Source organism: Lingula anatina, chromosome 10 (assembly GCF_051362555.1).
Source record: "Lingula anatina isolate TDL-2025a chromosome 10, LinAna3.0, whole genome shotgun sequence".
Taxonomy (NCBI): Eukaryota; Metazoa; Brachiopoda; class Lingulata; order Lingulida; family Lingulidae; genus Lingula; species Lingula anatina.
The window spans coordinates 11,689,049-11,701,535 of NC_141776.1; the positions used below are offsets into that span (position 1 = coordinate 11,689,049).

General features: G+C 36.8%; 1 protein-coding gene across 1 annotated transcript; it reads right to left on the minus strand.

The window, feature by feature from the left end:
- Nucleotides 1-726: 726 nt before the first annotated feature.
- LOC106169319 (excitatory amino acid transporter 1-like) lies at nucleotides 727-3,528 on the minus strand. The gene is made up of 4 exons (XM_013548741.2): nucleotides 3,117-3,528; nucleotides 2,558-2,752; nucleotides 2,069-2,200; nucleotides 727-1,949 (listed from the first exon to the last, which is right to left on the minus strand). Exons 1-4 carry the CDS (start codon nucleotides 3,299-3,301, stop codon nucleotides 1,766-1,768), a joined length of 696 nt encoding a protein of 231 aa, XP_013404195.1. The 5' UTR covers nucleotides 3,302-3,528; the 3' UTR covers nucleotides 727-1,765.
- Nucleotides 3,529-12,487: the final 8,959 nt, after the last annotated feature.

The following is a 12,487-nucleotide window of genomic DNA, read 5'->3' on the forward strand; positions in this document are numbered from 1 at the left end:
AATTCAATTTATTAAACCCTTCAGCCCTACGGCTCATCATACTCTTCCCTTATTGTTGAGGTACACTAGCAAATGCACTGCATATTTTGCTGGGTGTAAGCACCTGTATTGAATTATCTTTTTTAGATGCTGGTAAATAATCTTAACTACCGCAATCTGTCAAACAAACCGTATATTTTCTGCTCTAACGCACTGTATTTAGAAAAAAAATTCTCCACAATGAGAGAGATCCTCGTCTGAGAAAATACAATATGGATCCCCCGACGAAGTCAAAACAGTCCATCGATTATTTACCCGTAAGCCCATGAGTTAGCAGACCACACAGCTTAAATAGAAGATGCCCTGGCTACTGCTCCAAACCAGGGTTTTATTCAAATGTTTAGCTTTACTCCATGTTGCTTTTTATAAAAAGGGCACCAACGCACTTAAATGAGCTAAATGGTCACTTCTAGAGAACTACCACATCTTGTATACCTCCACTTTTAAAATCGATTACTGTAGGATCAATCTAGCTGTTATCCTCAATACTGGTAGATTTTCAAATAGGCCACCAAAATTACTCATTGATCTGTTGATTTCATTTTATCTATCATTTTATTTCGTATGTTTAGCTTGATCCCTAACGGTTTCCTTCATTCATTCATTTTTTCATTCATACTTTCCTTTCCTTTCTGTCTTTCACAAATCACATTTCGTGAATATCACTTATCACAAAAACAACGATAGTACATATAATCACATATACTTTATTTATGTACACATATGCATGTAGAAAAAGAGTCCATTAATTTGAAGCGAGTTGTTGCATGAAACATATTTCTGTGCTACTGGATAAATGCTTTCTACATTTATAATGCATGGTTACTAGTGTCTCACTTGGCAATACAAACACAAATGGCACAGACTCTTCCCCGCGAGCTTACGCCATCAATTTACATTTTGCCTCATCTGCAAGAAGTGGGAACAACAATTGCCGTCATGTTAATCAATAGTAATTTTGCTTGGTACTCAATGCTGTTGTTTTAGGAACAAAAAACGTGAGGCCAACATATTATAACTAGTAACACTGAGCAAAAAAAAAAAATAAAAAAAAAATAAAAAAAAAACTACATGCTCAAAACAAAGCTTAAAATAAGCAAATGTCATATATTGCTGTCACGTGCATAACTGTGCATAACTACTTACAGGAAAGTTTTATGTTATTTAGTACACGCATAGATTCAGTCCGAAATCTGAGGCTCAGGATAGGAAACAATAGAAAAAGCATGCTGAGGCCTTTGTCCAACAGTGGAACACTATAGGCTCTAAACGATGATGATGATGATGATGATGAGATTCAGTCCGATACTGGTTTACTGGTACCTCGTTTCAGATAAGGTTTTATCAAACTAATAGAAAATTGAAACACATTTGTTAAATTGGGGTCCCATAACATGGACACCATTTGCGAATGAAGAGTTCCTAGTCTTAAGAATTCTCAATTGAAGAAAGCAAAATTCAGAAATTTATTCTGTTTGTCTATCAAAATGTGTAAGAAATCTACATTCTGTGGTGTGTGTGGGCATATATAAGGCTCTTTGATTCCTTTTGATTTTCTACGAACTTATGTATAAGAATTTTGGGTAGGCATATCCTTCTAAACTAGGGTTTAAACCAGTAGTAGGGCCTAAACTCCAGTGAGGCATCATATTTTGCAATGGCAAAAACCTTATTTGCTTGGGTGCGTCTAATAGCATGCATACATTTATTATCCAATTCGGGCGTTTCACTCGTTTATGTGACCATTTTCACTGGTCAAACCGATTCTGCTATCAGATGCATTTCCGGCTTCAGCTGACACCGTCTCTGCAATTGCGTCCATTTTGTGCAAGTCATGACGGGATAAATGTTCTACTATTCCAGCACCAAAGGCATCTCCCAACACATTCACGCTTGTTAGCAATCGATCCCTAGAAAACAAAAACACATTGTTCATTTTGAAAGTACACTACATGAATAAACTGTGCACTATAAATTCTGCTTAACTAATCAGTTTTATTTTCAATGTATTAAGATTAACTTTACTCACAAGAACCAATCCACGGCAAGGACGAGCTGAATATCATTCAGTGGCAGGCCTACAGCAGTGAGCACAATTGCCAAGATGACGAAGGCAGCTTGGGGTGCGCCTGGTCCTACGGACGCCGTAATTGAAGTGATGCTTAAATTAAATAAAAACTTTTATACGCGTTTAACGTGAAACCACATTTATCTCAATCTAAGAAAGTTAACCAATATCAACACTCGAATGCCATTCAAAATAAATCACTGGCTTTTTAACAAAAGAAAATAAGAGAATATGATTTTATAGATGTTTGACCTACTAAAACGCAGCCCTATCCTAGTTGAATTATCAGTGGCAGATTAAGGTGCAGAATGATTTTGTCTACCCTTTTGACATATTTAATAATGATATACTTTCGGTATACCTGTATTATAAAATACTCGGGATAAAATATTGTACGTGTAACTTTTTTCCAATTTCTGAAAAGCAATACAACGATGACCGTGATTGTACCTGACTGTAAAGATCTGATCAAAACCCAGTGGGATATTATTGACTTGCAGAATAAAGGCGGATGTCACAGCTACATACAGAGCGGTACCGTCCAGGTTAATTGTTGTACCGATCGGAATTACGAAATCCACAGCCTTCTCGTGGACGCCATTGTTTTCTTTACAGCACTGCATTGTGACAGGCATAGTCGCAGCACTAAAAGCATAATTCATAAATGTCAATTTCAAGTTTATAAAGGTGAAAGCACATTCGCAAATGGCTGTACATTTGCCAACATTCCTGTTTATATAACAATTTTCAGGTATAAATAATGAGTAATGTCAAAACAGATACCAGTACAATATACTTAAAATCTCCATTAGTAGACTTATTCACTGAAAGTACAGGGTTTACAAGCAATATGTTTAAACAGCTCCAAGCAATAAACTTTATATAAAAAGGGCCTTATAAGAGATGTAAAATACATATACAGATATTATATCATCTGATTGTGTTGGTGATATCTATCTAAAATATTTTGCCATATAATTATTGCACATTATGCCAAAATATTGCTGACCTAGAGGCCGTTCCAAGAGCCGTGAAAATCGCCTTGAGAACCCCGTAAATGTACTTGTACGGGTTCCTCCGAACAAAGATCAGGTAAATAATCGGGAGGAGAACATAACCATGAATAACAAGACCGATTATGACCGTCAGCAAATAATAACTGAGCTGCTGCAGCACACGAGCAGGATCATCCATGGAAACCACTCTCTCTGCAATCAGAAAGAACAGACCGATCGGGACATACCTGAAATGAAAAATGGCGAACAAATTCGATGTATTGTTGTGCGCACGCTACGATGGGAAACATACCATATATGTACTGGAATGACGCGTGCAAATTGGCATGAAAATGAAAATGGAATTTTAAAACGTGTGTATCTTTTAAACATTCGGATTTATATGGATTTAATCCAGCAAACAAACAAATCAACAGTCACATGGCTACAATCATAAAGCACCATAATTTTTTTTTATATTAAAAAAAAACCTTCAACAACCATATTTAAGAGTTTACGATATGAATGTTGTTGACGAGAAAAAAAACAATGATAGGAGAATATAAGAAGAATATGAGAGAAAAAAATAAAATAATAGAATTCTGCTTACCATAAAACGACATGAGTTAAAATAAGCACAGCATCGTACAACGATGTGAAGAAATTCTTAAGGGGAACTCCGCGTGCACCCAACCTACTGATCACAATACCGAGTGCGACAGAGAAGACGATCAGCCCTAGCACATTCATCCCGTCTTTGGTACCAGTAGAAGTGGACTTCACGATATATGGGACATTTACATAGTACTCCACTGAAATAAAACGATGGTGGTTAGCGGTGGTTGGCTCTCAGACTGCCTATATAAGATAATGCCAATTAAGGGAGCTTTACCGGAAACAAAAGACTAACCCAGTACCTGTTTATGTGAGGGATTCTGAGCAATGTGCATATTTACGGTCCCAAAAGTTGTAGACAGCACTTCATGCATCCACGCATATGTTTTAACCCACGGGTAAATTACATGTAATTAGTTTTTTTATAATAGTCCAAAATTAAAAGGTTACCAACATGTATCATTGTACAAGCACAGGTTATGTATGAAGGCGTAGTGTCACTCTCTGTATAAGAGGTTAATTTTTTGTGTTTCAGTAATCACAATATGTGGCCTATTGTAATATGCAAGTGAATGAACGAACTGCCAGTCGGACTATGTGTGAGACACGTATATTGATTAATTTAACCCTTCATTTACGGATCTTTCCTCAAAAGACATAAAAACACAACAACCTCACCGCTAACGTTATCTCTTCTTGTAACATTTCTTTGCATCACTTCTGAAATATTAGCTCTTTGATTGGACACTTCTGGGTCCATTGATGCTATCAAATGTGTGCAACGACTCGTTGAGTTGGGACATATCAACGACATGTTCATTATAACCCACCGTCTTCTTGATATCAGTTGCTGTCTAAAATAAATATATTCAAAGCAATTAAAAATAAATCATTTGATAAGGTAACATAGCACATATGAAATTAATATTGCATACTGGATGAAGCAGCTGATGCAGAGGTATTTGTATGTGAATGTAAAGTTTATTTAAACTGAAAATAAGAAATATTTTCGTAGTGACTTGATCGACTAGATCATCATAGATGCTTTGTCAGCTGTCTTTTATCCTAAAAATCTCAGGCGTTTATTTTGCTACATGTAAATTTATAGTGCGAAAAAATCAGCTTCATTCAAACAGTAGTGGAAATGACACAAGATTCTTATAAAATCTAGCTTATCAGTTTCCAAAGTTGAAAAATAACTTACTTGGCGGAACGCAGCTTCAATCAAGTTACTTGGAAAACAATTTCTGAGAAAAGAAAAACAATATTCCCAATTGGCTTGACTGCGCTTAACATTATAAGTAGATCGAACAAGCATGTACATGTGAGACACTAACACAATAATCGTAAGGAAAACTTTTTTTCGCAAAATTTTACTTTAGAAAATTTTTCACGACATTTAAAATCGATGGGCACATGAGCACAATCTCTTTTGAAAACAATACATAGTTTCCTCCATAAATGCTCCCGTGTGTTCTAAACTTACAACACTAAATCCAGTAGAGAATCCAGCGTCTCGACATCCCTCACGACCGTGTCAGCTCTATCGACGCAGGGGGGTCGGGACATTCAGCCTCCCTTCTATTTCCTGGCTGTATGGTCACGACCAGAATTATGCCTAAGACCACAGCGAACAGGGTGGTGCACAAAAAATAGGCGATCGTCCTAGCGCCCATTTTCCCCGTGGAGGACGAGGGTAAGGAGGCTATTCCTGTGATAAGACTCGAAACGGCCAGTGGCAGAATCAACATCTTCAGCATAAGTAGTAAGAGATCTCCAGGAAATTTCAGGTACTTTGCCTGCTGCGCGGTCAAGGGCGGATCCAGCGTGCCTAGCCCTGCCCCTAGGGCGATCCCTGAAGCCACGCCTAAGATGATACTTATAATCAGCAGATGTGGGCGAAAAGCTTCCCAGCATCTTGTCGCCTTTGACCGTGGTTTGCCAGACTGATTTTTACTCATTTTCTTATTCAATAACTGACCGCTTCTTTTATCTGTGGTGTTTTTCTTCTTCCTCCCCTACGCCTCAAATTTCCCAAATCACCGTGCTAACTTTTTTAAGTTCTAAGATTCCAACGTCTAAGGGAGAAAACAGCCTTTATTTATCTGCTTGGGTTCACTGGTAGAGTAGATACTCGTATGTTTCCATTGTATTTAACATAGTTGCGAGGTCATTATTACAAAAAAAAGACTATTCAATGTGGCATGCGCTACCCTTTCAAAAACTTTCTATCAGCAATACGAAAATATATTGCTAATTTGCCACTAATTTAATTGTATACAATTTAAAGGCAGTAAAATCCTCCACAGATATGAAATATAATATATTTATGTTATAGTTTAAGATGCTTAGGACATATGGCGTTATTCTAAAGTTGTCAGGTTTTTAAAGTTGCAGTAAGCCGTAACAGAAGTGTAAAGTAACGTGCCAAGGGATCTTATACAAAGTTAATCTGACGCCTTATGCAACATTCTGTTTTAAAAAACGTGTGATACCTTGTGTGAATAATCTTCACACAAATCAATCTGAACTTAAAGAATTCGAACAAAAAGTCTTCAGACACAAAAATGCCTTACAAAATTCAATGCATTACAAAAAAAGAAACTCTACACGGCAGCAACTTATATATGTAAGCAACAGAGTAAAATTACTTTCATGATGAGCAACTCAAGTGAGGCAGTGATGATACACTGTTGCTCAAAATGATTGGCACACCGAATAAAACTTATGGATTTTGTTACAAATGTCAGCTTTTCTTAGGTGTCCAGCTGTATCATTGCAGGTACAAAACGCTGTATCATTAGATTAGACATGCAAAATAATTATTCCGACAGCATTCGTAACATTCTGATCACATTCGAGGGAGAACCGAATGGGCAAGACACTTTAAATCCTGCTAGAATGAGCCAGAATGCGACTCGTATGCATCTCGATCCTATTTCAGCCAGCAATCGAACTTCTCTCGAACGGCACTCAAAGTGTATTCTAAATATTCTGACTGCAATCTGACAGCATTATCGATATTCCTAGTTTCCAACTACATTCGATTTGCATTTAAGAGCTTATACACCCGAAATGTACACGAATCATTCTAGGTAGATTCAAGCGCATTGTGAATATTCCAACGGTATTCTTACAAGAATTTGGGTTAATTTGAACTTCAATAAGAGATGAATTATGTTCAGTAGGTAGCTGCTTTGTAATTAAACGCCATTATGATATACAAGTGAAATTTTTTAGCCTGGTTCATTAAATACACAACAGTGGAACTTATAATGCTAGTGTGACAGCGTTACTGGCGACACGCTGCGGTGGCGATATAAAGCTGTGGTACACTGTACACGAACAAAGCCAGAGAAGACACAAAGGCTATAGATATCTTTACAAGCATTAACTATCCGTTGTCTCAATCTACATGTTTCTTAAGTTGGAATCAGTCTAAGGTATTTTAACTTATATTTTTTTTTATTAAACATATACAAACACAATACAGCACATTACAAAGAGGACAAACATACGAGAACATGCACTACATCACAGAATCAGAAAGCACATTTCAGTACAAATACAAAACAATACACTACATCAGTACAGTTTTAACTTAATACAATATATACACTTTTATGGGTGCACAGTCACTGAACTATTATTTTAATATTGTAGAACGTATAATACAATATACAAAATTCTTCAGTACATTACAGAGTACATTATAAACTGAACAATACGTCAACGAAGCAAGGTGGTACTGTGCACCACTATAAGAACTAGAGATATAATATATTGTGTGTCTTAATGTAATATAGTGTATATGCACATTCGTACACACATTTTTTCTCATACAGCCTCACACATCCGAAGGCGCACGCACACTGTAGTGCACACAAATACTTATAACACAGATGCTCAGTCACTGAAATACTGATCTTATTTTGAGCAAGAAATAAAAATACATATTATAAACAGTTTTGTTTTGTTACAAAGCCAGAGAAGACACAAAGGCTATAGATATCTTTACAAGCATTAACTATCCGTTGTCTCAATCTACATGTTTCTTTAGTTGGAATCAATCTAAGGTATTTTAACTTAATATTACCCATAAGTTGTTTTAACAATGAGATACTTTTCGCTGTATGTAGATATCTATGTTGATGATCATGTTTGGTATATTGGTGACAAAAGTATTGCACCATTTTTTATGGTGAACAACAGCTGGATATGTTAGTTGTTTTTTTCAATTGTTATTTTATTGAAAACTAATTGCGTCAAGTACCTAATGGCGCCAATTTTGACCCGATGTCCAGGCAATGGTCTTTGCACCCCATGCCACTGTTCTGCGTCTGTTTACCAAGGTGATGAGTGGCTTCCTCCTAGAAACCCTGCTCTGAATACCTGAAGCATGGAGTCTTCTTTGTACAGTTATTTTGCTAAGATCATTTTTTATTATCTTTCGTTTCGCTTTGTATAATGTCAATGGTTTTCTCAACGTCTTTGATGGTTACGTTATATCTTTCTACCCGGTTCACTTTTGTTTCATCTACACCGAGTGCCAGCAAAGAGTTAACGAAAAGACCCCATGTTGTGCTAAACTCATCGTTATCCATCCTCAGTGTGGTGTGATGTGATAGGTAATTCCTGATTTTCTTAAGCCGTTGAATATGGTCGACAAAGTCTCGTGTTGTTTGTGGCTTAGGAGGCAACTCATCCTCATTTTCAGGGAGTGGCCAATTTATGTCAACTGCAGGGTGCAGATTTCTTATCAATAACACCAGCAAAGTTGTGTCAAACGATTTCACATCTATTTTACCAGAGGCTGGGTGCAGCAGTTTCCAACAATCACGATGTATTAATTTGCGTAGTTCATTTAGTTTAGATTTCACGTCGGATTTTGTAAAAAACTGATTCACTGCATCTTCATCAGAAACCTGCTGTCTATAAGCAATGCCACACCTTACAACATGTCTGACGAAGAAGTCCCTAATGGCCTCATCCCCAAGAGGACGGAGTAAAAAGATTCTCACAAAATTTTGTGTTTCATTCGGTGAGGCACCCAAATAACTTGGCATGTTAATGTCTGAAAGTATGAATTGCCCATTCAATAGTTCTTATATAATTACTATATTATTAATATCCGAGAGGAACACGTTGCATTCGTTCACCGTTAATCTATCACATATAGAAATAAAAATTGTAAGCATATTATAAAAAGCGGCTAGATGTACAAAGACTCCTAGATGAACATGCATTGAAACTAAGAAAGGTATTATTTAAAAATCAAGTATGGTACAGTCCATGTCAGGATACGCAGTCAACGAGATGCATGGAAATATACACTCTTGCCCAAAATGGTTGGTACACCGAAATTTTGCGATGCATTTCGCCCTGTTTCTTTCATTATTATTGATATTACCAAATTAATACTGTTTATATTGTTAAATTTGTGAAGCTGGCCGATTGGTTAAGTCAAGGAGATACAACCAATGCAAATGTGAAAAGCGTTAATTTATTTAGGTTTTTTTCTCATGCCCCCCAAAAGAGTTTTTTTTTTACATAACTGTACCAAGTGAAAAATTAAACATAAATTTATACCGTGATTGACAATTAATATTAAATTAGGGGAAATTGTCAGGAAACTTCTTCAGAGTTCATTATTAATCTCAATAGCGGGTATGCCTACCCCGAGCTTGGATAATGGCCGCCAAACGGCGTGGCATACTGTGAACTACATGTAGAGTTACAGCTTTTTGGAGAGGAATTCTGGTCCATTCAAATTGAAGGACATCTCGCAGTTCATCTAGATTTACAGGGGTAGGGTTTCTTCTCTGGATAGCACAATCACGTTCGTCCCACACGTGCCCAATTGGGTTTGCATCTGGGCTTCTTGCTGGCTCTGGCATCAGCTGAATGTTGTTTTGTCGGATAAAGTCTGCAATTAAGCGGGCTGTGTGTTGATTTGCATTGTCATGTTGCAATCTAAAATTTTCTCCCCTAATATCCCTCTTTCGAATGGCTCCAGGTTGTGCTGGAGAATGTCTCTGTATCTGGCAGCGTTAAGATTTTCATCCAGAGGAAGCAATGGGCAAATGCCGTTGCTGCAAATGGCACCCCAAACATGTACTGAACCACTTCTTCCAGCTATGAGTGTGCGTAGGCTCCCTTAAGGGGGGGGGGGGCTGTTAACTGAAAATATCCAGGAAATAATGGCTGGAGGAGGTGGTCCTGTACTATTTCCCCTAATTTCAAATTAATTGTCAATCACAGTATAAATTTATGTTTAATTTTTCACTTGGCACTGTTATGTAAAAAAAGTACTCTTTTGGGGGGCATGAGAAAAAAAAACATAAATAAATTAACGCTTTCTTCACATTTTACATTTGGTTGTTTCTCCTTGGCTTAACCAATCCTCCAGCTTCACATATTTAACAATATAAACAGTATTAATTTGGTAATATCAATAATAATGAAAGAAACAGGGCGATATGCATCCCAAAATTTCCGTGTACCAACCATTTTGGGCAAGAGTGTACAAACAGATTTCATTGGCTAACAAAACTATTAATTTTGATTAGTAATAAACTGGCAATGGAAACATCAAAATAATAAAAATAAACTAACCTTCGGTTTGTACTGCCTGTTCAAAAGCTGGAAGAGAGAGAAAAAAAGTTTAGAGGAAAAGATCCATGAAAATGAAAGGCAAGAAACAATTTTGATAAACTTAATTTGATATCATTCCCATCACATACCTACTAATCGTATATATGTAACTATATGAAAAATGTGCACTCGTCTCGAGTTGTCTTGTTTTGTCTTGACTTGCTCTGGCTCTCTTTGATGCCTTCTAATAGGCGATTTGTTTCTGTTCCTTTGTTTTGTCCTCCCGCGCCTGTCAACTTACTGCAGTGACTTATATGTAGAAGCTCTACTGCGTCTCTATTACCAATGATACATGTTATACAAATTTGCCTATTTTGAAAATTTCTTGACGAATATTGAAACAGCTATTAAAGATTAAATTCGATGAAACCTTGGTTATATTTGCTAAAGCTTGCGTCTAGAAGCTTTATGAATACGACAATCAGTTTGAAAATATAACCAAAAATTATTTAGTTAAGTATTGTGCCGGTATAACATAAAAACAGTAGCGCACCTTGTCCAGGATTCGTTCCACGTGTGCACAAGTCTAAAATGTATGCCGACGGCCATCTCTTCTTCTTCAGGTCTGCGATGATATCATATAACGGCCAAACCAATGTTTCCACGTTATAATCAGTAATTATGGCACCGTGCAGCACTTTGCTAGTATTACAACTAACTAAGCTGCCTTTATCATGGGGACCGAATTGAGGAGGTGCTCCTTCCATTTTACGTATGGTAAAACATATTTGTTTGTCCTTAAATACATTTGCGTAGACTGGCCCTGCATCTGCGGTATCCACGATTACCACTCTACCCTCAACGATATCTGTGAGTCCAGGCACTATCTGGTATTCCGATAAACGAGAAAATGATGATTCATAACATCTAATGAATTCTGAACAGAGACCAATAAGACAAATGTCTCTCCAGCAGCTTACTACAGTCCCTATAACATCATCGCGGTCATTTCTAATACGACACGTAGCACCATAGTTCCAGCAATCAGAACCGCTCAACGCAAAGAAACCGTGTTGTTTTCTTCCATGCTTTAAAACCAGATAGCATGTTAGAGTGAAATATTTGTCACGACCTGTTTGTTCGCACCACACGTGATGTGCTGACATGATATTAGTATACTTTGGAGGAACGTACGTTGGACGTAGATTTGCAAGTTCTGTGCCCGTTCAATTACGTACTAGTCGCTCCTTAATACTGCGTCCTCTCCTGCAGGGTAATAATAATATTTTATGTCTAGGGGTGCCTTATTGCCAAATATGAACAAAAAACTTGGTGAACAAAAGGTTGATATACTAAAAATAGAAAGAAGTTAGGTAAGTATATGATGTGTGCTCAGTGATTATTGTGGTGTGTTATAGGATGTCGTACACAATGCGTTTGTTTTAGTTACGGTTCTGTTCAATACAGAGGTTTCCAATGACTTTTTGCCGATTGAGTTACCTTTTTTTGCATTACGCTTTTCTTATTCATGAATCAATTATCGACCATTCCTTGCTCTTGAATCAATGCATTATTCCGTCCCTAACTAAATAAATGAACTCCACATAACTGGCTTGTGATTTAAACTGCTATGTCTTCTTGTAGATTTCAGAAGAAATTTGTGCCGTTTTACCTAAATTTGCAATGATTAATAACTTTGCAGGATATGTAAACACATAAATAAGACATTGTGGCATTTAAAAAGCGATTAGGATACCTTATTCACTGTGGAAATATCTTTATAGACTATTGATTATTGTACTGCTTTTTCAATAATTAGATTATTGACCGCATTCGCGTAACAGTCGGCAGTTGTTCGGTTGACCACTTATATAGGAATAGGAGAACATGTATGTATACCCCATTAATTATTACAAAAAAGTTACATTATCAATTGAATAAAATCCTATGCAAATGAGTAACATCAGCAATTAAACAAATTTCATTCATTAATATAATGAAATATGAAAACTTTATCAGTCTCTCTCTCTCTCTCTCTCTCTCTCTCTCTCTCTGTCTTTAATATGGTGCAAATTAGTAGCACTTGCAATAAATTTTTATCAGTTTCTCTCTCTCTCTCTCTCTCTCACACACACACACACACACACACACACACACACACACACAACAAAAGACA

Bases quoted from the DNA above. Each gene is read 5' to 3' on its own strand.
- LOC106169319 (XM_013548741.2), bottom strand. From the start codon at position 3,301: ATGGATGATCCTGCTCGTGTGCTGCAGCAGCTCAGTTATTATTTGCTG. The intron at 2,753-3,116 runs GTCAGCAATATT...TTATGCTTTTAG, and splicing joins GCTCTTGGAACGGCCTCTAG to TGCTGCGACTATGCCTGTCA. The intron at 1,950-2,068 runs GTGAGTAAAGTT...TTTGTTTTCTAG, and splicing joins CTTGCCGTGGATTGGTTCTT to GGATCGATTGCTAACAAGCG.